At 45.0% G+C, this 25,260-nt stretch overlaps 1 protein-coding gene across 5 annotated transcripts in view; it reads right to left on the bottom strand.

Annotated features, from left to right (window-relative positions):
• ANKS1A (ankyrin repeat and sterile alpha motif domain containing 1A) overlaps window positions 1-25,260 on the bottom strand; it is a 170,933-nt gene that overhangs the window by 92,212 nt on the left and 53,461 nt on the right. For 3 of the 5 annotated variants that reach the window (XM_081043212.1, XM_081043211.1, XM_081043210.1), the window contains exons 2-7: window positions 12,822-12,902; window positions 10,890-11,046; window positions 2,549-2,845; window positions 1,582-1,657; window positions 1,195-1,296; window positions 997-1,098 (exon numbers count right to left, since the gene is read on the bottom strand). In XM_081043212.1, the coding sequence (XP_080899338.1) occupies window positions 997-1,098; window positions 1,195-1,296; window positions 1,582-1,657; window positions 2,549-2,845; window positions 10,890-11,046; window positions 12,822-12,902 (815 nt within the window). Of the gene's footprint in view, window positions 1-996; window positions 1,099-1,194; window positions 1,297-1,581; window positions 1,658-2,548; window positions 2,846-9,057; window positions 9,121-10,889; window positions 11,047-12,821; window positions 12,903-25,260 lie in introns of all 5 variants that reach the window. The other 2 variants (XM_081043208.1, XM_081043209.1) reach the window with 1 other exon arrangement.

Raw genomic sequence — 25,260 nt, forward strand, 5'->3', positions numbered from 1 at the left:
TGCAGCAAAGTATAACTGAAAATCTTAAGTAATCCTTTACATTCTTAATAAGACCCTCCACGTGCTCAAGCAAAACAGGATGCGAAGCCTTCTCAGATGAAGCCTCACTCACTGGGTAACAACAAACCTCGGAGTAGCCGAGATCCAAATCTGTGACTGCAAAACTACCCAGGGATCTCTGGGTCACTTGCAAATAGTCCAAACTGTAACTGTAAAATCCTTGAAAGCTAAGAGCTTAATGAACTATACTAATCCCATTACTAGTAGATTCTGAGGTCAGGACAAAAGTGTGACCGGGAGGAGGGCCAGGGCTCCCCAGTAAAGACAGACCGAGCGCCCTTTCACCCTTGTATCTATCTCCACACGCCCTTGAAAAATCTCTTTCCCTGTTTAGTGTCTGGCTTTGTTCTGTTTCTCTAGCCTTCTTTATTGTGGCTTGTGTCTGGGGAAGGTGCTAGTCAGTATTTTGTTTTTCTCATTCATCAGGACCCAAGAGACTGCTCAATAAATCTATAAAGGTGGATCCTGGCAGTACTAGGGAGGCTGGACTGCCTCAGCTAGCACCCAGAGCACATTTATGGGCCAAATGATATATTACCAAAATCTGCCACGTATACACCTATCCACCAACCAGACGACACTCATTCAGTATTTACTGTGGGCCAACGATGTTTAAGACACTACAGTGTGTGTTAGACAAAGGTTTCACTGAGATTTGAATTCCTTTTGAGATTATTCTGCCTAGTTCACATTCCAGAAGAGATCTCATAGAACCAACAGTGAAAATAGAGAATAAAGAAGGAAAGAAGAAGGCTGCTACCAGAGGCCTAAGCTATGTCCAATAAAGCTTTATGTAGCAGTTGGAAAAAAATGTATTTGAATACAAACTTATTAAGTACTCCCAACTCCCTGAAGTTATTCAAATTACGAGTTTCCATTCTGCCAAACTCTTTGCAAGCTGAGAGCCCCTTTGCTGGCAGAGAAGAGCCGCCTTACCCTGAGACTTCTGGGATATGGAGTCCATGCTGGAGATGAGAGATGGCTGGGGAGTGGGAGTTTTATCTACCTCTTTTGCACTTCTTTTTCCAGTCATGTGATCTACAGGGAAAGACAAAAAACAGCTGCACCAAATACAAATGCCTTGGTTTGGCCAGTGCGTCCTCTGGTCACCCCAGCAGAAAGACAGCCTGCTACCTTCGATGAGCGCCGCAATCTGCTGGCTCTTCTGAGAAGGCAGTTCCCGGACAGTGTCCAGGGCTGTCAGTCCACGGTTATCTCTTATGTTGACATCAATTCCTAGAAAAGCACAGCAGGTGGACAGTGCAGTGAGCATTTTCAAGTCAGCCCCGCTGAGGGGCCAATTCCAGGATTCCTACCGCTCCCAGCAGCACGACCACCACATTTCATCCAAAGCCATTGAACCCAGCTATTCATGAACAATTCATACACTGGCGATCGGTCAGTGGAGACGTATATACACTGGGTTCAAATGCAGCCAGTGAAGTCCCCCTCTGGGGAGACTGGGGGAAACAACCCCGACCCCGGCATGCTGTACAGACAGGAGCGCTGCCAGCCTCTCACCTGCAGCCAGCAGGATTTGCACCACATCGGTCTTGCCAAACAAAGCAGCCTCATGCAAAGCACTGCCCTTCTCCGTCTGGAAAGCAAACGAGAGCGCAGAGCAGGATGTCATCAGAATAGTGACCCAGGTTTGGCGTGGCTTCACACGACAAATGGGACATAGACAAGAAGGGACAGGAAAACAAAACAAACCACACAAAGTTCTCTGTCATTATCTCTCCCATTTTTCTTGTCTGGATTCCAAAACCACGATCATGGCCTGTACATCAAGGGTGTCTGATGTGCCACCAGCAGGCCACACGTGACTGACTGCACAGTTACTCTTGGAGCCACCTACTGGTAAAACTCCTCAAAACTCCACCTTCCTGGATGGAAGGAATAAGAAGAAACGTACAAGGGGAAAAAAAACACCTTTGACTTCGAGGGTGGTTTGGTCAATGCAAAGCCTAGGTAATGATCGTTCCTCTGAACGGAGAAAGACCAACCAAGGGAAAGGCGAAGTCTCCCGTCGGCCAGGTCAAGCTGATGGGACTCTGGAGGTGCCACGCGGTGGCAGTGGGAACACATGTATAGAAAGATAATGAGGGCCGGCCCGGTGGCTCAGGCGGTTAGAGCTCCATGCTCCTAACTCCGAAGGCTGCCGGTTCGATTCCCACATGGGCCAGTGGGCTCTCAAAAAAAAAAAAAAAAGAAAGATAATGAAACTATTGGAATTTCGAGAGCTCATCCGTTATCACATCTTTTCAGGGTGCAACGACTATAGATAACCCCTGAAAAGAAGTCAAAACTAACAGACTCACTTGGTGAGTTTGTCTCTCGAGTTTCACAGGAAAATGAGTCAAGGAACGGAAGCTCTGACACGTGATGCGAAACGTGCTAAGTAAGAACACAGCCCAGCAGCACGGCGTTTGTGCCTCTCCCCAGGACTGCCCCGAGCCTGTCAGGTGGTACCAGGCACCACCGCTACCTGGTAGTTGCTCTCCATGCCGGCCTCCAGCAGCACCTGCACCACGGCTCTGTGGCCGTTCCTGGCCGCCAGGTGCAGGGGGGTATGCTTCTTAGTGTTGCAGCTCAGGAGGTTGGGGTGTGCGTTGAGAAGCATCTTCACCACCTCCAGTCTCCCGTAGAGCGCGGCCAGGTCGAGCGGCGTCTCGAACTTGTTATTGCGCATGGTGGGGTCCGTCAACTCCTCCAGGAGGACCTTCACCACCTCCGTGTGGCCGTACTGCGCAGCGCAGTGCAGGGCCGTCTCGTTGTCGTTGTTCTAAAGAGGCAACAAGCAGATCGCATCAGAACGGTGACTGCCATATGACGGGGACAATCACCCATAAAACCACTGAAATTTAAATGAGAAAAATAGCAGCAATACTTGGGGACTGATAGAAGTTGGTCAGATCCAGATACACTCCCCCGCAAGCAAGGCCGACGGCTCCGATCAGCCACATCGTGCCCAGTTACCGCCGGAGGGGAGCAGTCACCTCCTCCGCACGTGCTGTCTCTCTCCTTTGTGCTGTGCAGGACACGTCTCAGATTGCAGAGACTGAGCTGGGGACTGGGGCAGGCCTGGGGCAGAAGCCCTGGCGCGGAGGAACGCAAATATTATCGCTGCCATTGATTCATTTGAAACTTCAACTGGTTTTACAATTTGTATTTAGCCAACCCTCTGGTTCTGATTCTGGATTGGTTGATCATCCATTGCCTCACATACAAGCTTTTTTGAAAGAGTTTGTCATCTGCTTAGCTTCTTGCATGCAAATCAACCAGCCAACAATGAAAGGAACAGAGCAGAGCACCAAAATCACGCTCAAGACATCAGCCAACAGCCATTTCCAGGGGAGGGAGGCACAGAGGAACTCGGACCCTGAGCCGCCCTGGGCCTATTCCAGAAGCCTGCACCAATCAGTACATGCAGAATCCAGCACGGGGAAGCATTTCTTACATAGGAAAGACTCAACGAGACACTGGAATGTTTTGTGTGAGAGGTGCAAAATATTCAAAATTGTAACACTGCCATCAATTCCAATTCACGACCCCATGGTCCTTTAATGCCAAATTTGCGTCACACTAAAGGGAGAATTTTGGATAAAATAGAAGTTTGTACTTTTTCAACTATTGGCAGCAAACTGTTACCTGTTCCAATTATGCTCTTTCTTTTACGACTGACAATGTATAATTAGAGCAGGAATAAAGTGCTTTCCATGCCCTTTCCTTTTTTAGAAGCACTAATGAAAATAATCGTCCCACAAGATTTTGAGATTCTTTAATTTATCCGGGAGGCTTCTGCCACTTTAGGGAAACAAAGCTTATGAGGGGGTTTGCCCAGCAAGTCAATATTATGCACCTTTCAGTGGTCAAAAGGTAAAAATCAAATGTTTCCACAATTGCTCTAATTGTATTAATGACGTTCAAAGGAATGGACCAGAAGTTACCCAAACATGCACGCAGTTCCATCTGCTTTTGACCTGGCATTTGACTGCATCATTTTCTCCAGCTACACCAAGACCAGAAAGATCCACAGCTGCTGGGAGCAAGGACCCAAGAGGCCAGAATGATAGCAAAGAAAATCTTAAAACTGAAATGAGGACAGAAAAGGGTGGTAGCAGGAGCCACATGCAAGATAAACGCACACAAATAAACAGAGGACACAGCACTGAGCTCAAAGGTGGCTCAAGAGAGCAGCGGCTGAGAAAGTGCAGGCGGTCTTCATGGCCCCGGGCAAAGGCAGTTAGCAAGGCCCCTGTGATAGAACAGGGCCCAGGGGCAAATTCCACATGGAGGGACGGGAAATGGTGGGCGGAAGGTTAAGTCCGCAGGGTTCCCTGTGCCAAACAAACAATTAGGACACCCACTTGGAAGGCCCAATTCCTAGGCAGCTATGGCATGAGTTCCCTGAGCAAACTTAGAGCTGCCACTTAGTTTCTCATGATGAAACGACAGCTACATCAACAGAAACTCACAGGAGCTTTCTGCAGAGTGATCCTGGAGCCAAGTGGCAACTCGAGGAAGTTGAAGAGGATTGTCAGGGTTTTACATCTCAAGATTAGCACGACAGCAAGGGCCAAGCGAGTCAGCTTATTCTTGTTAAAACTCCCATCCAGAAAACCTTGTTTACTCTGAAGCAGATACTGTTGTCTCTTTTATATCCAAGTAGTCGCCCAATGAGCAGAATAATCTGTCCTTGATTTTGTAAAAAGTATGCCATAAGGGACTAAAGAACTGTAAGACGCAAACTACCCATGGGGGGATGGTGGGGGTGGGGTGTCTTCCCTGTTTTTTTTGCCAGAACTAAGACAGCTGCCAAAAAGCTGCCTTGCTAAAAGGACAAGGTTTTGATCACTACCAAGCAAATTTTCCACCGATACGAAAAATGGCCTCACCACATCTCTGCAGAATATTAGGCTCCTATTCACAGTGTAGAAAGCATCCTACTTATGTTTCAGTCCTGCCAGACATGGCCTGGTAACCACAATAGTCTTGGGTTTATGTGTGTGGTGAGCACATCTCTCGACTAGTGAACACAGGCCACCACAATGAGCTGTTACTACCATTTCCCACTTGAGCCTGACAACTACACAGGCAGCAGATCACTCTGTGCTGATTCATGGACCCACAACAAGGGCAGGGATTCCAAAGCGCGCACAGACTCATAACCACCTGGAATCCTCCTCTTCCGCACCTTCCACATCACAGCACCGGTGCTCACAACACCTCAGGAGTTCCCAGAATCATTCCACTATGAAGCTGGACTGAGGAAGGGCACTGAGAAGAAATACCCCAATTTTCCCCAAAGTCTTCGCACAAACTCCGTTCCTGCCCATTTTGAGACCACTTTCATTTTTCCTCTATGGTCAGTACTTCTAAGAAAAAAAAAGAGATTCCTATATGCACCCTTTATATCTGGAGACCCCGTTCAATGTGTAAATTTGTTATATTTAGGCGTGCCCACACACAGACACACACACAGCAGAAAACCATACAGAAACATTTCCATGGCCTTTCTCGTCTTGGACAATTCAAAACCACTATCACCTCCCAGTGCTTAGGTTACAGCCAACTGAACTCTTGTCCATTGTTGACAGAGACCTGAGTTAAGGACAAACTGGGTCTGCTGAGATTTAGAAGATACAGGAGGAACATGAGTACTGAGCCCATCACGTGAAGGGGAGTCTGACCTACTCTGTAAGGGCCTAGCAGGTAGAACTCTGACCAACCGACAGAAGTTTAGGAAGACAGAGAGCAACCAAGCATAAGAAACCAAAATTCAGTGGAATCCCCAAAGAGTAATTCTGTTTGTTATTAGGAGAAACAAACAAACAAACAAGAGGCAGGTGGCCCATCTTTTAGGTGAGAGAAGATTCCTGCTCTGGGTGGGATGTTGGCTTCTATCAGTGGTTCTCAAACTGGCTTCATTTTGGAACTACATGGGAACTTAGAAGTAACTGATACTAAGTGCCACCCCACACTCACCGAGGCAGCACCTCAGAGGGAAAGCTTGGGAAGACTATTATTAAAAGCTTACCAACCTAGTAGGCTTCAATCATTCATCATCATCAAGAATGAGACAAACCGACATCACGTGCATTGCGATGTGATACACTAAAAAGGGAGGACACGATATTATTCCTGTGGCATATCCTTACCAAAAATGTATAACCTACATCGAGGAAGTATCAGAGAAACTCAAACTGAGAGACCGTCAACAAAACAACGGCCTATACGCTTCAAAAATGTCAATGTCATGAAAGACTCTTTAGGCTGAGGAACGGGTCCAGGATGTGTATGATCCTGGACCAGAAAAAAAAATGGTTCTAGACGACATTCTTGAGACAATTTGTGAGATTTGAGCATGGATTCTATATTACATAACTGTATTAGGTCAATGCCAAACTTTCTGAATGTGATCATTGTATTGTGATTATATAAGCGAATGTCCTTGCTCTTAGGAGATACACGCTGAAGTATTTGGGGCTAAAGGTCACGATGTCCATGACGTCATTTCAGATAGTTCATCATCAACCTACAACAATTACATACGGGGGGGAGAGGGCACGCGAATGTGACAAAATGTTAACAACCGGTTTATGTAGGAGAAGAGTATAATGCAGTTCATTGAGTTATTCTTGCAACTTTTGTAAGTTGGAAATTTTTCCAAATAAAGTTTTATAAAAGCTCGCTAGGTGATTCTGATGCATCCAGACAAGCTGAGTAGCTTGTGGAGACAACTGGTCTAGATAACTTGCAGGTTTCTTCCAGCTCTAAGACTGAATCAATTTTAAGTGTACAGAAAAACAGATCTGCCCTAAAACTAACTTGACTGTGGCTCATCTTCTGATATTCAGACTAAGTTAAAATTATTTTATAAGACAGCAACACATAATTTTAATGGTTCCACCTTAGCTAGGAATGACTTGCATTTGCACTGGTCTATGCTGACTTGTGACAAAGGAAGGACTCCGTACGTCGAAGAGGAAGGCGAAAGCTCGTGAAAACTACCTCTGCTTTCCAGAAAGGCACCTTTGTTTCCACAGGTGCCTCATAGGACCTAGCACGCAAAGTCTTAGACACGAGCCAGGTCAATACCCTGTCAGGGTAAGACCTAGGGAGGTCAGAGCCAAATCAGCTCAAGACGAGTCTGCGTTCAGCACAACCCAGACAGCTCCGTCCTCAATTCGGTTTCCATCAGTTGCCCTGTGGGGGAGGGGGCAGGAGGAGATAAAGGGCAGTATTTCCAAAGAGAGAAGTCTGTTCTTATTCCGCTTAGATTTTCTCTTATGTGAAAAATCAAGGGATAGGAAAATGTACTTTCAAGAACCAAAAGCGTACCTTTACTCAGAGCTTTATAAGCTAATTAAACTCACCGTGGAGCGGGAAAACAATCACCTCAAGGTGCCTCCCCACAAAACAAAACCCTGTAGAGACTGACTGAGCAATGCTTCGTCAAGCTTCACCCACTAGCAACGAAGAAGAGTTCCAAAATGCCATTTCAGAAATACCACATTAGATATGCCTTTTAAAATCGGGATCTCAAGTATTACTAGTTATCAGATATTTCCATGTACATTACCTTACTTAAACTCGAAAAGAATACAGCAAGATAGATGGTAAACCCCATTTTACAGAAGAGGAAACTGAGGCTCAGAGAAAGTAAGATACTTGTTCAACAAAACCAAGTAAGTGGCAGCACAGAATTCAAATTCAGGTCTGACTTGAAAGACGGTGACCTGTGCGAGCTCTCCACTCTACCGTATCATTTTCAAAAAAAAAAAAAGGGAGAAAACTAAGATAGATCTTCCTATTTTAAAGATTAGAAAACAGACTGTAAAGAGCGGGCCCAACCAAAAGTTACTGTGCTCCACTACCCAGATCAAACTGCTTCTCCACCATCACGGCCCAACAGCTGAAGAAAATCTTCCCCAGAGCCTGCATAGGTCCAGTCTGCAGGGAGCTTCATTTGCTAAGTCAGTATTTCTTAAAGAAAAACATGAACTATCTGCCTTGCATTTAGACACATGCAGAAAAGTACCTTATGCTTGCCTTCCCTAAGGCTGCTGTGAAGTCAGAGAAGTGAAAGGGAGCTAATGTGAGTAATGCAGTGACTCAACCCAAATCCAGATTGTTGCCAAAAAGCAAACTTCATCTCAATGAAAAGAGCAGGTGAGAGCGCTGAGTAAAGAGGCTAACATCACCTCTCCTCCCCCACCCCCAAACCCTGCCACCAATGTGGTGAAGGCGCCAGGGGCAGTGAGGCCGGCAGGCCTGGGCGCCAGGCCGATCAGACCCTTACCGGTCCCAGCCTCACAGGGAGGGAGACTAAACGCAGGTGACCTGCGTGGGCCTGCTTGGCCGAGAGTGACAGAGCAGAGAGAGAAGCTAACGCTGCGGAGAAGGGACTGAGGCTTTAAGCCCCAGGCAGAAAAGCAGAAACTCAGGGAAAGGAGAGCGGAGCCACAGCAGCAGTTTTTTAGTCACCCCATGCCCCTACCACAAGCTATTGAAAATCAGATTCTACTTCAAAAGAAACATAGGAAACAGACTAAAAAAAAAAAAATTTTTTTTAAATCCGGGAAGTAAAACTTAATAATTTTTTCTGTGCTTCTTAAAAAGCTAATTTATTGGACATCTTTTAGTTGCGTTTTTCTTTTCTGAATTTAAATGATTTTAGAACTCACAATAGTAAATTATGCATATAATATGGTTCCCTCTTTCCCCCCCTTTCTGCCACTTCTAAGCCTTTCAGACATTCTAGGAAAAGCACCCAACCTTTCCAGAATTAGTATGGATTTTAAAAATGAACACAAAACCCACGGAAGCTACATGTTCCCATTCCCAACCAAGCCAAAGGCAGATGGGCTGAAGCGGAGAGCAGTCAGGGTGATGAGAGGAGCCTGAGGGGACAAGAGTGGAAGCTAGAGGGGACCAAAGAGGAAGTGCAGCTGGAGAAATGATGCAGAGAAACCCTGCCAGTGAAGTACACACCTTGGCATTGATATAAGGGTCAAAAGGGCCGTACTTTTTGAGTTCTTTGATCTCAAGAGCATTCTACAAAAAGGAGAGGAGAAGACAATGTGATGATGAAACGGATGAAATACATCAAAGCAACGCACAGCCCCTAGGGGGCCCAACACTAGAACTCAGTCGGACCTGCCCTCTGGGTGCCTCAATAGGAAGTTAATGGAAGACCATCTCCAGGGTTCGGCACTCATCACCCCCCTTTATCCAAGCATCCAACTAGAACCACAGTAATGGTTTTTAAATAAATCAGTGTAGTACTTGTAACTACTACCCAGATCCATTACGTTCTTCAAGCTATTGCAGCCACCGTGCCCAGCCCCCGCTCCACCCACCTGCCTGCCATACTCAGTGGAGACACCCGGCGGGAGGGAGGCGGCTGTGAGCAGGACAAGTTAGCACACTCAAGTGGCTCAAAACCCCAAGCAGCTGTGTTCCAAGGCAAACGTGAGCAAAGACAGGATGAGAAATGGTTCCTGAAAATTTCTTAAATGAGAAGGACTTTGATGGGTGACTAGTTTTTTCAACATCAAGGGCTATGACTAAAAAGCCAACTTCCTTATAGATTTCCTCCAGATAAACGATAGTCACTTTAGCAAGGAGGCGTAAATTGCACATAGATTCTAAAGAGGCAATTCTGAAGATACCACATTCATTTCTAATGTTATGAAACAAACATTCTCGTTGATGATCTTAAATTTCACCTACCCAGAAAATACAGCCCAATGGGAAAGGGAAGCTGATGAACAGCTATCCTCATAGTGTCACAATTGGGACATGTGGGAGCTCAGTTTCCAGCCTCTCACTCGTCGGGGTGAAGGTGCCCTCCTCTGGGTCAAAGTCACACTTGGGACAGCGCACTGAGAATGTGCACGGTCTCGGTGACAGATGGCCTCGCAGAATGACCTCCTACTTTCTGAGGAATAATCCTGATCTAATTCCACAGTCTCCTCTCAGCAAAGCCATCAGGAAAACAGTCCAACACTTAGAAGCAGCAGCGTCACTCTCATTAAAGCCACTAAGAAAAATAGCTGCTTCAGTTCCGAGCAGACAGACGGGAGAATGGCTTGTCCTATGGGGAGAGCCCCTCTCCTCTCAGACCCAAACTACAGGGAGCTTATCTAGAACGTGAATAATTCAAGTGTAAGTTTTCCAAGGTAATAAATGTAAAGAAGAGGACATAGGTCTCAGAATACCTAAGTCCATGGACATTGTAAGGCACTTCTGCTCAAATGCTGCCTTTTTTATTTTCAAGGATTATCTCTGCTTTGTCAAAGCACGGTCACTTAAATTAACATTAGAGGACACCTTCGTCCTGCTGAGTCCCTCCTGACCTCCACTCACGGGTCTGGGAGATGCCTTTTCAGCACCTGCTCAAGCACTGCCACGCCTGCGAGTTCTGATGCACGTAGAGCAGCACGGGTCACGTACCGACATGCGCTGGGGAGCGTTTCTGTTTACCAGCTAGAGCTGCATTGCCAGGTCGATGGCAGAAGCGCAATGTGCAATTAATGAGTAAGCCCACCAGTTTGAAAGGGACGCTCAGCAGCTTTGCAGGATTTGCATGATTTCAAATCTTGCACATGAGGTTAGTATTTCCATTTTTATGATAGCACCATTCCCAAACTGCATGACTCAGATGCATGTGAAATGCATCCTCACAGAGTGAGGTCTCCCTGATGCACTAAGAGGAGGGCAGTCACTCAGGGCCTGGAAGAGACCCGACTACGGGACGGAGCCGGGGACGGCGCTGCCGAGGTCGTGGCTGCCGCGGAATGGAAGCGTCCCTTCCTTCCGACCTGTTCATTGACTCTGGTGTGTGAGGGCCCTTGATGGATGAGCAGCCGCACTATCTGGGCATCTCCTTTCCAGGCTGCCAAGTGCAGCGGGTAACAGCCTTTAGAATCAGCCACGTTGGTCAGCGCATCGTTCCTCAGAAGAACCTCGACTACATCCCTGGAAGGCAAAAATCCACCATGAGTTGGCAGCACACAGAAGCCTTTCCTACTAACAGCTCTTCACATATACACAGCAGCACAAAGCCCTTCCCAGCTACCATCGCATCCCTGCCTGAGGGCATTGCCTAGCTTCTCCTCCTTTTATTCCATAAACTACGTGGACAGCCGTTGATGGGCAGCTGAGCCATCTTGAGCCACACCACAATGCCTCTTTACCTCCTGTGTATCTAGGCTTTCCAGATAATCCATCCATTTTCCATTATTTTGGAAACGTCTGGTCCCCTTGTCTGAATCTTGCAATGCTTCCTTGTTTGTGACGCTTAATCAGCAGTCAGGGACATAACTTACATACAGGAAGTCATGCCAGACAAACAGCATGAATTCATCACATTATTCAGAGCATTTGATGATGTGGGAGCTGAACGTGGACAGGCAGAGCCGAATTCAAGTTGTTGCAAATACAAGCCAGACACACGTGGCATCGTTTGCTACATCCAGGAAGAAGGCTTTGGCATTCTTGGTGGCACCACTACTTAGGCAGATACAAATATATAATTATCCCCATGCACATGAGGTTGAAGAAAACCCCCACTGTAAATAAAAACAACATCTGGAGATCAAATTGGCTAACAAGCTACGGTCTTTTAAATCCAAGATTCACTTTAATTCAGGTTACCCCACTGTTTGGGGGGGAGAAGGGTCTCTACCTATTTCTTGTTAACTTTGTCTAAAATGGCTATAGAAAAGACACAACGATCACTTTTAATGTATTTTAGAAAAGCTTAATGTAGAAGGTAACAATCACCGCCTCTTTTTTGGCACATCGGAGTCAATCAGTTTGGGCCAAATATCGCACAAGATACAGAACCCCACCAAGTGGCGGGAGCTCTCCTCCTTGCTCAGAAAAACCTAAAGTGGTCCCAACAATCCCTCCTCATGAAAACTAAATTCTACGGCCCATCTCTTATAGTGTCATGCCTCATCTGTCTTTAACACTCTACTCTCTTACACTCTGGTTTCCATTCTTACACGTCCTAGCATAGTTACTCACCGTACTCCACAATCGTACCTGTCCCTTCTCCCAGCCACCACGTTCTCCGTCACCCGAAGGGCAGCACCCTCTTCCAGCTGCCAGTCATTTGCATCTATGCTTTCTTCTCTTAAACTCCTCTAAACTCTCTTAAACTTCTCTTAAACACACTTTCTCTGGAAAAATTCCCACACAAATACCACCCATTTCCTAATAGCCTCTCTATAGGTAAGAGAATTCAATAGGCCATATTATTTATGTATTTCTTCTCTTAAAAATGGTTCTTGTCTGCAAGCTAATGATATGAAGAAAAAATGGCAAGCAAAAAACAGAGTAATAAATAACTACTTTAACAGAGGGAAAGTTTCTCATGACCACTCGATCTATTTTCAGCTTATAAAGCAGCTGGTTACCGAACAGATTACCCAGCCCTTTTACGATCTGGCTGCCCCAAACTGGATCTTCATATGCAGATGACTGTGTGGCACTGCCCCATTTCAGAGGGGAAAGGACAAACAGAAGAAAAGGTAAAACTTAATCTCTGGTTCAAGGTTTTTGGGGGGTGGGGAAGAATGTTTAAGTTATACACTAAAAAGAGACTCAGGAATTCTGAATGGACTGCATTTAGTTTGTTTTTCTCTGTTCCTCAACGTGACTACTTAGTAATTCTTTATAGGAACTGAAAAAGACCATCCAGAGGCTGAGTTCTGAGGGTGGGCGGGAAGGCAGCCCGCAGCACTTACTTATGGCCGTTCAGAGCAGCGTGGTGTAGCGGTGTATACCCTGTGCTGTCGACACAGTTCACATTGGGCCCTCTCCAGATGCTACAGAGAAAAAAGAAGAAGAAAACGAAGTCACAAACCAAATTTAGAGACAGCTGGCTGCCTGGAAAAGAATTCTGGGTGATGTTTAAGCAAATTAGTTGCTTCCACATGACTTCTGATAAAGGACAGTAGGGATTTACCCCAGAAATGCAAAGGAGCGAGGGTACACAATGGTTTGCTGACCAAGGAGTTGAGTGCCAAGACAACAGTGTCATCATTTAACAGCGTGTCCTTTTGCACCCTTCTCCTCATCTGGAACTTCAATAATCACTCAGTCGGAACACGTGCCTCTGAATACTCCCAGGATTGTAACAACAGCTCTTGGAAAGGTCATCAAAAACATCACTGAAGCAAAATACCCAGACAGCCACAGGTGCTGAGCAGCCACCTCTGAGCTGGTGACTGAAGGCTTGAGAGGCAGCTCCACACAGACCAGAGAGAAAATCAGGACAATTCAACCACAAGGACCAGGATCAAGGAACCCACACACATAAAAGCACCGGGACATTTGTGTTACGATGCAAGAGACAATTTTGTCTTTCCTTTGTGAATGTGTTATCCAGAATAAAAATTAACAGAATCTACAATTTGACAGCCTTATGTGAATCAAAAATACCATACTAGGAAGGCTGAAATGTGATCTTATTTAATCTCAAAGATTTAACTCTTATTTCTGTTTCACATCTTACTTCATTGGCCAGAGTTTCTAAATTCCTATGAAGGAGCTGAGGGCAGCCTTGTTTAGTCTTTGTTTTTGGTGAAAATACCTCTAATGTTGTTGGCAGCTGATTTGAGATACATACTCTGTAATACGCAAAGAAAGAATTTTTTTCCCATTTAAAGTGCCATTAAAAACAGTTGTTTAAATGCATTTTCTACATCTATGGAAATAATCATAGTTTTTCACATTTAACCAATTAATATGTCGTTATCAATAGGTTTCTTAATATTGAGCCGTTCTTTCATTCCTGGAATAAACCACAAACCTTATTTGACCTTTCTCCATTATGACCATGTTAGTGAATTCTACCTGAGAGTATTTTATTTAGGACTTTCACATCTGCATTCATAATTGAGGCCGGTCTAAAGTTTTTGCTTTTTGTGCCACTGCTATTGGACTGTATTAGTTGTAGGTGTGGGTCACGATCATCTGGGTAGCTAACTACCCACCCACTTCTATGTTCAGGAATCAGTGACATAGAGCATAAACATTATAAAGAATCACCAGTAAAACCATCTGGGCCCAGAACCTTTATGCGCAGATGTTGGAAGTAGCATTATTTACAACAATAAAATTTTGGAAATAGCCCAAAAGACTATCAATACAGAAATGATTATGGTAACTAAGATATAGACACATACTAGAATTTCATATACCAGTTATATTGATTGCTGTGTAGTAAAACAGAATAGAGATTACAATGGAATGTTAAGGAGAGAAAAAGAAACAAAACTGTAAATATTGTAGAGAAGGAGTAAATGAGGGAAATTTATCAGGATAGTAGCTTCAGTATTCAAGTTTAACCCATCTGTCTCAAGTTCTATGAAGAAAAAAGAAACACTTCCCACTCTACACCACAGATGGATAGACGATAGATGATAAGATAGATAGTCTCAGCCCAAGAAAACAAGAAAAGATGTCATCAAGTAACTGGCAATACTGAGGAATTCCTAAAAGGCAGAAATCAGACAAGGTCAGATCTACAGAGACACAACCCAAAAGAATGCAAATTTAAATAATCACACGCTGCTTTTCACCTATCAGACGATGAAAATGACATCAGAATGTGTTTATGTAAAGATCAGGGAAACAAGCACTCTTAAATACCACAGGTATGAGTTTAAATTGGTGAATTCCTTTGGGAAAACAATTTGTCAGCGTCCACCAAAACCAAAAACAGGCATTCACTCTGGGCGTTCCCACTGCCAGGCAACCATCCAGCGGAAACACTGGAACACGTGCACAGTCACATACGTGTACAGGATTGCTTCACTGTGTGAATAAAAACTAAAACCCTCATTTCCACCAGAGATAGGGGAGCAGTTAAATATCAGGTATATGCATAAAATGAATTCTTATATAACCATCAACAACAATAACAACAAAGGAAAGAAAAGAAGATGGACCTATGTGTCCTGACGTGGAAAGATTTCCCAAGAAATACTTTGCTATGGGTAAGTGAAAAAAAGAAGTCATTGTATAATACACAAAATATGGGTCCCGTTTTTCAAAGTACATCTGTGTACACACACACACACATCCTGGGGAAGAGTGCTCACCAAGCTCTGCTTACCTCTGGCGAAGGAAATGTGCGGGGGGCATAGCAGAATGGTGGAAAGGAAACCTCATGTTCTGCTCTGGATTCCACCATGGTTTAAAACATTTACATTGAAAACGCAATTATGTAGATTTTTATGATAATAACTTTTCAAAAGAAAGAGGGGAAAAGACAAAAAAATTGAAATGCTAATTATAAATGGCTGTATTATGTGTGACAAGGGCCATTTTAATGAGCTTTTTGGTATTAGGCCTAAAACCTTAAGATAACTGCTCAGTGAAGAGAGGATATGTGTGCTTTTATATCTGGGTTATTTGTTCATTGTCCATTAAGGATGCCGGTGATGTCAGAGCCGGAGGTACATCCTGGTACCCCTGCCTCCATTAAGCTTGGATTCCTGTAGCACCTTTCAAACAAAGAGAGAAAAGCACACTTTGTGACACTTGTACGATGATCTCATTTTCTAAACTAAAAATTACATCCCTGTTCCTGACAATGGATTAGGATGATGGAAAGTGAAACGGATCTGGAAAATCTGGGAGGTATAGTTTTCCTACTTATTTTCAAGTTGCCCCACAAGACAAAAGATCATTCTATTATGAAATAGGTGACACTAAAATCCGAAAACAAATTATTTAAGTGAAATCAGTGGCAGAATCACAATTCCCATTTTTATGGAGCTCTTGGCATTTGGCCAAACAAGGACTTTAAGATCGAACTGGATGACAAGATGAAGCGAACGTGCAGCAATACCAGGCTGTACAGAATTCAATAGCAAGACAACTGGAATAAGCCAACAGGAGCCAGCTAAGAGGAAATACCAAGCTGAGTTAAAGCAGATGGGAGTACATACAGGTCTGCCAGCTCCGAGTACTCCATTAGGAATCTTCCATCTTCAATCATCTCAATCCAGCTACCAAAGTAACCTTAAAGCTAAGATTTAAACTGCCCTTACTTTTAACAAAAAGGCAGGATTGAAGCCCTCCGTCGTTTTCTAATTTTTACTTTCATGCCTCCAGTTTAGAGGTGCTTAGGTTTGGCCTTCCTAAACCAGCACTAAAACTATCCCAAAACAATTTGAAAAGACAAGGAAGAAAGATAAAGGCTTTTTCTACATAAACTGCAACATTTCCAACTCATATAGTCTTCTCCTCTCCCCTTTTCTTCTAACTAACATTTCCTCTAAATACCCATGTAGAAGTTTGGGGGAATGGGGAATTATGAAATAAATCTTACATGAAAATGGGGATCTGTCATCTCTCTGCTTGGAATTTTCCCTTAAGACAGGATGGCAGTAACATCCCCTTCCACCCAAGTTTCTTCCTTTTTGGCAGGCCAAGAAAAGAGCTATTTATAATTTTAGTTAGGTCTTTCTCCTGATCGCATCTGTCCTATCAGGCCTTTCTAAAACAGTAAGTACCAAAGGGTTGCTCACCAACAAACAAAAAGCAGAACACAATGCACCAAGAGAACCAGGGAAAAACAACAACAAAAAAGTGTCCAGGAGATTCCTAAACAAAGACTAACCTGTATAGACTGTGCAGAAATGCGACAGCTGCCCTTAACGTGCACAACAAACCCTCAGACGAGTCTTGACGGGACTCAGGGCAGTCACGTCGTGAAGCAACCTCAGTGCCTGGGTGAAGAGCTGAGGCTGTGCAGGCAGCAGAACTCACTGCAAACGTGCCTCTGCCATTCGTCGGCTGTGTGACCCTGGACAAGTTACTAATCCTTCAAACCACCTGCTCTGCATCTGTATATTCTACTGTGATAGGCTCCCCAGGACTTAAATGGCCCATGGAAACTAGAACTAAACTGGCTGGAGCCAGTTTAATAGCACCAGGGGTGAGAGGCCCAAGATGTGTCTGTCATAGCGCCCTAAGTGCATGGACATGAAATTGAAGTGCAGCCTCACCTTCTGCACCTTATGTTTTGAGATGGCATCTAAAGACACTGGAGAGAAGGCAGAAGACAGCTGATGAGAACCTGCGGCTTTTGAATCTGCCTCAAACACCCCTCTCCATTCATTTAAAAACTGGCAATAAACGGATACATGGCAGGTGGCATGCCAGATCTGGGGTCCTGTGGATGAGAACAGGCCACACAGACACAGCCCTTGTCTCCGTACGGTGAGACAGGTGCCGAATGAGGTCCTGCTCGCGGGGCGACTTGCACACAGTCGGTAGACATGTGAGGGGTGCCCTCTATGCAGGCACTGTCCTAGGAGCCAGAAAAGCAGGTGGATTTATCACAAAGTCTCTGCCTGATGGAGCTTGGACACGAGGGAGATGGACAGGAAGGAATAAACAAATAAGCAGGTGATGTGATGCCAGGAGTGTAAGCGCCATAAAGAAACAAAAGCAGCAGCTGGAGCAAAGTAAGGGGCTGAAACATGACGGGTGACGCTTGAAGGGAAAGACCTCTTTAGGAAGGTGATCTTTGAGAGGAGAGCTGAGTAAGAACGTGTGGGAGTCTGAGGGAGACAGGCAGAGAGAGCATCAAATGCAAAAGTCCTGGGAAGGAACACACATGACCGGGGCTGGGGAACGAGGAGCAGCAGGGAGCCCTGCCTGCGCGAACCAGGCTGACAAAGGAACCGAGTGAGCACAGGTCAGCAAGCGTCCATGGGGCATCCACATGCCGGGCTCTGGGGGAGATCCAAAGCCCCCCTGAAGGAAAGGGGGAGCACTTTCAAAACAACAGGAAGAGGTAAGATTCTGAAGTCCGAACCATACTGATCAGACATTAGATCTCTCTAACAGGAATCAGGTTCCTCTGAACTGATTGAAAAGGCCCATCAACACCCATGTTTACATTGACGTGTCACTTCTCAGACCCAGCAAGACTCTGTCAAAAAACTTGGGGTAAAATTGCTTCAAGTCTCTGTCAAGTCAAATAAGAACAAGAGAAAATACACTGAGAAAATACCTCATTCTGTCCGGCCCAGAAAGCAGCCCAGCTCCAGCGTCGCCTGCTCCACACCCTTCCTGACACACCGGCTGATATTAACCCCACCCCCTCCAATTTTCCAGATCATCTACTGCGTCTTCATGTACAGCATGTACTGTATTTGGCCTTGAACCACAATGAATTTTTCATGCTGCTCATCCATCCACATCATTTAAGCTCTTTAGGGGAATCCCTCATGTTTCCAAGAGCACAGAACCACGCAAGGGATTGGCCCAGGACTACCAGTTTGCAACGTCTAACAGTCGGGTTTTACTGACCTGCCACCCCAGTGTGACATGGGCTCTATGCAGCCTAACAAACGTGCTGCACTTGTAGCCATTACAAGCGGCGACAATCTCTTGATAGAACATACAAGAATACTGCATTCATACACAAAACACAGAGAAGGAGAACCACAAGTTGGAACCAAAGTGCCCAGCCCACTTTCATCCGTGGCTACTGTGTGCGGTCAGCTCCTGGGACCAGCTCTTAGTGGGCGGTAAGCTTGCTTCCTGTGGTTGCCCAGCTACTTAACTGCGTACTTTACACAAGTCAGCAATAACATCTCAGGGCGCCCGCACACGTCCAATCCAGTTCAATTCAATCAATGTTTACGCACCACCTTCCACTTTGCCAGGGTGCTGGTCTCCACCCTCGAGCAGAATGGGGAAGTCAGACAAGTCATCAAATGACAATACTGTGCATGCTGTGACATTCTGCGAAGGAAGCACACAAAGGGTGGCTATTGGGGAAAGGGGAATGAGGGAGGCTTTGCAGATGGGCAGCTACTTGAGCTGAGCCTCAAAGCTTAGAAGGAATCAGCTGGCGGAAGAAAGAAAGAGGAAAAGCCCAAATTCAAAGTCCTCCGAGGAGTCCCCACAAACTGGGGCAACTGCAAGTAACTGTGAGTGGCTGCGAAATGCAAATGAGAGATGGGTGAGGGCAAGGATGGCAGGCAGGCAGAGCCAGGTCCCGGAGGGTCCTCGTGCTACCATACTCTGCAGCAGGGAACCATGTTTTAGAAAAGCCCTCAGAACAGCTGGGAGGTGGGAACCTAGAGGGTCCATTTTGCTATTCACCAGGCTGTTGTGAAGGCCTGACATACTGCAGAATTTGAAAACAAGAATCATCACGTGAAGCGGCTGTGTTGATGCTGGCCTGGAAGAAGCGTGTGGCTAGATCCAGGGAGCCCAGTTAGAAGTGAGCAAAGCAGGAAAGAAGCAAGGGCCTGAATGTAGGCAGGGGTAAGGAGCACTGAGGAAAAAGGACAGACTCAATAGAAAAGACAGGATGTACTGACTAAATGAGGATGGGGCATAGGGCTCAGTGTGAACTGAACAATTTAGTGGCTCATAAGAGCGTACACTCAGGAGGAAAACCAGGGTTGCTTTATTTTGTGATTGCCGTCATGTGAGGCAAGACAGGAGAGAAGAGGAGGCAGAGGGGGTTTCGTTTTGCATTAGTTGGGGTTGAAATGAATTTGGACTCCCACATGTAGGTGCCCGTGGGTGGGTCTGAGGGTCGGGAATACCATGGTTATATGGTTAGGTCAGGACAATATTCAAGTGTTTACACGCATGCAACCTGTACTGGACCCTTACAACCATTTGTGGAGTAGGAACGTACATGTTGTTATTTCCATCTTTGGGTTAAGAACACTGAAGTTCAGATGACTTGCTGATTGTCATACAGCTAATTAGTGTGGAACTGAAACAACATCCCACGTCTGACTTCCAGTGCATGTTCCCTCCAGTTTTCCCAGGCTCTTGACCTTGACTGTTGAAAGAAAACAACTTGGAGCTTATAGGTCTCCTCCTCCGTGAGTTCTCAGCAGGTCAAGGCTCGCAGGGTACCAAAGCAGGAAGGGCCTCTCCATTCAGACTGTGAAGAGGGAACAACAGCAATGGACTTGAGGGAGAAGAGCGGTTCTGGATGGTTCTCCACCAACTCACATTAAAGAGTTACAGAAGGTCTAAACAGGAGTTTGTCTCGTCACCCCTTTTCTGCCAAAGTCCTTCAGTTTTCTTCTTTGGGTTATCCTTGCAAAGGCAGGTTTATCTCTGAACCTCAGGAAGGGCTGGCTGGCGGTCTCCCAACACAACAAAACACTGTCCAGAGTCAGTCTAATTTTAAAAAGACTTCATCTTACTCAAACGAATTGGACACATCCTCACTAAAATTCTTTCTCTGTCCTTAACTGTTGAGGGTAAAAGGAAAGATAACATGGAGCCTCTGAAACTGTCGCCATCGTACAAGAAGCGTGTGATCCTTTGAGAAATACAAAAGTTACATACGTCAAACAACCAGCATCAAGCCCCCAGAGGAACTCTAGCTAACTGGGAAAAACTAAACATGTATTTTTATTTCTGCCCACTCCTAAACCCCATTAAAATGAGAGTAAAAACAAACAAACAGAAAGGGACAGTAGAAAAAGAGCAGTTAACATAAAATAAAGCGTCAACATTTTTTGGAAGATGAACAGTAGTTAAGAGCTGAGAGAGAGAGACCCCCTGGGCACACGCGCACCCTAAGAAGACTCAGGGATTAGAGGTGCCAGGGTTGAGGAGGGGCTGAAAGCAAGGACGTGATACAAGCTCCGTATAAGAAGGTGCTAGACTATTCGGTCTCTGATCACGCGAAAGGCAGCCAGCAGACCGTTACTCCTGTACCCAGGTAGGAGAAGGTGGATTTATTCTGTGAAGAAACTGAATCAGAGGGGTTTTGGACTCGGACGTTAGGAAGAGCTAAATGCAGGGAGAGCCACTGTACTAACAAAGTACAGAGACCCTCAAAGGAAGTCTGCATCCTGAAGGCCCAGATCCCAGCCTGCTCATCCATCTGGCTCCCAGAATGCTGAACCTTCCACCCCATCCCCAAACCGTAGCTTGGGAGATTCTTTCCTGGAGAAACCAAATGCTGCCCCATCAAAGTTCAATAGATGCTGACTTTGGGGGATTCCCCAACAAAGCAGATGGGTTCCTGCCCAATCACCTTGTAGTATAAAACCCACCCTTGTGAAATTCCTCCTTCTTCTGCACAGACTATCCAATGGGCTTTCTGATGTCTCCCTCTTAAATGAAAATGACAAGCAAGGATCACCACACATTTGAAGAAAGCACTCAACATGAAAAGAGGGAGCACAAAACAAACAGAATAAAGGGACTCACAGGAACAGAAACAAGGAACCCAATAAAACCTCAACAATAAAAACCTATTACCACACAAAAACAGGATTAGAAATAGTTGGAACAATCAGTGCAAAGTTCTTGGAAATTAAAAAATGACAGTAGAAAGAATATATAAAGAGAGCTAGAGGATAAAGTTGAGTGAATCTCTCAGAAAGTGGAACCAAAGAGATGGGAAATGTGAGAGAAAAGATCTTAAAAATTAGAGGACCAAGAGTTCCAGAGAAAAGTGAGAAAGAAAAGAGAATAAAATTATCAAAGAAATAACTTCAGAAATTTTCCTAGAACTGAGGAATAGGAACTTCCCGTTGAAAGAGTCCATGCTATGCTCAGTATAATGGACAATTTTTTATAAGACCCAACCCCAAGGCACAATGTGAAATTTCGGAATACATTTCAGAACACGAGATAAAGAGAACACAGCTTCCAGAGAGAAAAAACGGTTTGCATACAAAGGACAGAGTGGCATCAAAATTTTCAATAGCATCTCTGGAAGCCATAGGACAAAGGAGCAATGCTTTCAAAATTCTGAGGTGACATGATTTCCAACCTATAATTCTATAGCAGACAAATTATCAGTTGAGTATGAAAAGAAAATAAAGATAATTTTAGACATGCAGGGTCTCAAATTTGAGCTCCCACACACCCTTTTATCAGAAAGCAGCTAAAGGATACGATGCCCCACCAAATAAGTGAGCAAAGCAAGAAAGAGGAAGACAGGCACCCAGGAAACAGAGCAAAAAGGGCAGAGAACCGGCCATAGGCGGGCAGAGCACCGCTGGGGACGCGGGGTCACGGGGTGGGGGTGGGGGGTGTCTGCAGGAGAAAATGCAACCCGCAGAATCAACTCATGTGTCCGCCTGGCGTGTGGAAAAGGATATTCAGGGATTTAAAAATCACGGTTGGTGTTTGGAAAATGAGAGTGAGCCAGACATAGGAAACTCAGAAAACCAACAAGAAAGCACCTAACGGGGCTGTCCAAGAAAAAAGATAGGATTTTAGTGGACTAACTAACTGGTTCAGCAGGTGAATTATACTAACAGCCATAATATTCTAAATAAAACATTCAGGACGGTGTGACTAAAAATTGTATCTATATATCCCTGAAGGACAAAGGAGAGGCAGTGGACCCAGCAAGTGCACACAGAAACATAAATCGGCAAGTTCCTTGGGAGCAGGGACTACTGAAAACCTTGCCCTTCACTCTAAGAACTGCTGTTTCTGTCGCTGCGCTCTCAGGCAAACCCAGCACTGCCTCCCTATCGATGCCTGGAACAGGAAGGAGACTCTGAACAGTGGCCTGAGGGAGCGCAGAGTGACACTTGTTTCAGTGTGGACGAGGACATGAGAACCTGAGAAGTCCCCTACCGGGAGTGACCGCCACCAAGGAGCTCTGCTGTGCTGCCATGTTCCCATGAGGATTCAGTCATGGAATCTGCACAAGCCACATCCCCCTGGTTTACACCATTACTTTGGGGGCCCGTATCTTTTATTTGTCTCAGTTTACCTCAGCATGGCTTCTTAACACTTAAGCATTCACTGTTTCTCTTCCAAGACTACGTATAAAAAATGCACGGAACTGCTGAACTGCCTAAAAATGGATTCAACACGCTGGTTCTAAGCGGCCAATCATTCACTGCGTTCGCTCACTGAGCAAAGCACTTCATGCTGCGTGCTCCTTGACAGCGGGGGGCTGTGCCTGCCTTGAGCCACCTTCCCAAGCAGCAAGCACACCGTACCTGGCACAGGGCAAATATGCAAACATCTGGGGAGAGGAAGGAAGGGGAAACGCCACAGCGCTGTTCTAGGTAGCTTACAACAAATAAGAGCAAGTGCCTGCCCCAAAACCCCGCAGACAGAGACAAAAACAATAACGCAGTGTGGGACCCGCTATCAAGGAACTGGGCAAATGCTAGGACAGCACAGAGGAAGGGCATCCATTAGCAAGACAAGGGGAAGACAGGGCTTTGCAAACAGGGAGAGTTTGAGCATAGTGAGCCAAGGTGATCTTTTAAACACAGACACTTCCCAGTTTTCTGCATTCCTCACAGACGGGCCTTCTTTCCTAAAAGAACATGTTCCCTCCTGCCTTTTCCCCCAACCCTTCCCTCCCACCTCCCTACCCCAGTCTCTTCAACCAGGAGCAAAGCCATCCTCAAGGAACTCTCCTTCCCTTCGCAGGCCAGGCAGGCTTTTCCTGAGCAATGTGTACAGCTCCTTGTACTCCGCCATCATTACCGTGGTCTCAGTTTCCAGTTCTGTATTTGTCATTATTTGATTGTCTTTCTCACTAGACCACAAACAATTTAGAGGCATATCCAAATATGTTTACCACTGTATCCTCCCTGCCAAGACCGCACTGCACCTGGCACATGACGAGAACTCAACAGGTAAGAGAACTCCACACCTAAAGGCACGAGGGGCCTCGCTACTTCACAGAAGGTACGGTGAATTATGTTTAAAATAGATTTTTAAAACTATTTATAAGAACTCAAATATCCTCTGTCACATTATTTCTTGGGTAACAAACATTGCACAAATTTTATTAAATGTATGTGCAGACTCATACTACTCTAAGACAACACATTACCTAGAAAGACAAAGCAATGTTTCCTCTATTTTTAGTGAATGTGTGTGTGTATCTGTCTGAAGAAGAGCTTTTAAGAGTGATTTGCTCCCCGGCTTGTCAAAGTCCAAAGGCTTAACTGGGCTGAGGTAGGAAGACAAGAGGCTTAATCAGTCACGTTTATGGGCAAAGATGCCTCCACCTTAGGGAATCATAAATCCGGGCTTGTATTGTTGTCCCACCATAATTATTAGCAGCATCCTGGCCTGGACAATAAATTACATGGTCACTTTACTCCATCCAGACTTTGAGACACCGTTGCTGGACTTTTGATTCTAAAAGGCCTGGAAAAAACAGCTAACATTAAATGGTTACTATAAACCAAGCACACTTTAAGTGGATGAAACAACTATGCACTTCTCACCAGAACCCTCGGAAATGGACAAGTATTGAAGTGAATCACTTACCCAGGAACACAGAGCTGGAATGGGTGACACTGTTTAACGCCATTAACCAGTGCGCCACATACGACTTCTTGAAAACAGCTCTCTCCTGGCTGTTTTTCTCATTCCTGAATAAGATGAATTCCCCACAGCTCATATTCTTTCATTTCCGCTCTGCTTCACTTCCCCCACTCCTCATTCATTCTGCCTTTCTTTTTCTTGCTCTCCAGAGTCACATATAAAGAGTACTGAGAGTGAGGTACTATGCTCTAGGTAGGAACGGGGTCCCAGAGGGAAATGAATAGAGGTAGTTAACTGAAAAGCTCCCATAACATTTCCAGAAATCCAATTAACTGACAAACTTTGTTACCTAATGTAAGTAGTCAAAGCATCAACATTATAATGAAAGATATAAGTTGACTAAATTAATTTAATCTGAAGGTATTTAAGATGACAATTTTGTTGTTTTGAGGAAATTAGAATGACAGAAATTTCAACATAGAAATTAATACATACAAATGGAATGAACACCTCAAATGAAAGGTGTTGTCAGATTGTAGGTCCTACAAGTACCACATATATTTCCTAAATGTCCCAAGAACCACAGACAAAAACAGTATTCGTAACGTGTTTAATATGTACGCTGGATGTCAACGGTCTAAGTTTTTTTTCATACATGCAACTGCCCCCACGAGTGAATCCTGGATGTGACTCATATGAGCTGTAAAATCTCTAGTGAATCATATAACCTCTTGGCAAAATGGAGATGTCACTCACCCTACCCCTACCCTACCCTGAGAGAGTTATTTTATGGAATACATGGGATAATATATGTGAAAAAAATGTAAACCGGAATCTAAGATATAAGGACTTGGCATCAATATCCAAAGTGAGGCAGGCATTCTAGAGAATGAGACCAGTGTGTATGTGCTGACG

Source organism: Rhinolophus hipposideros, assembly GCF_964194185.1.
Source record: "Rhinolophus hipposideros genome assembly, chromosome: 3".
Lineage (NCBI taxonomy): Eukaryota > Metazoa > Chordata > Mammalia > Chiroptera > Rhinolophidae > Rhinolophus > Rhinolophus hipposideros.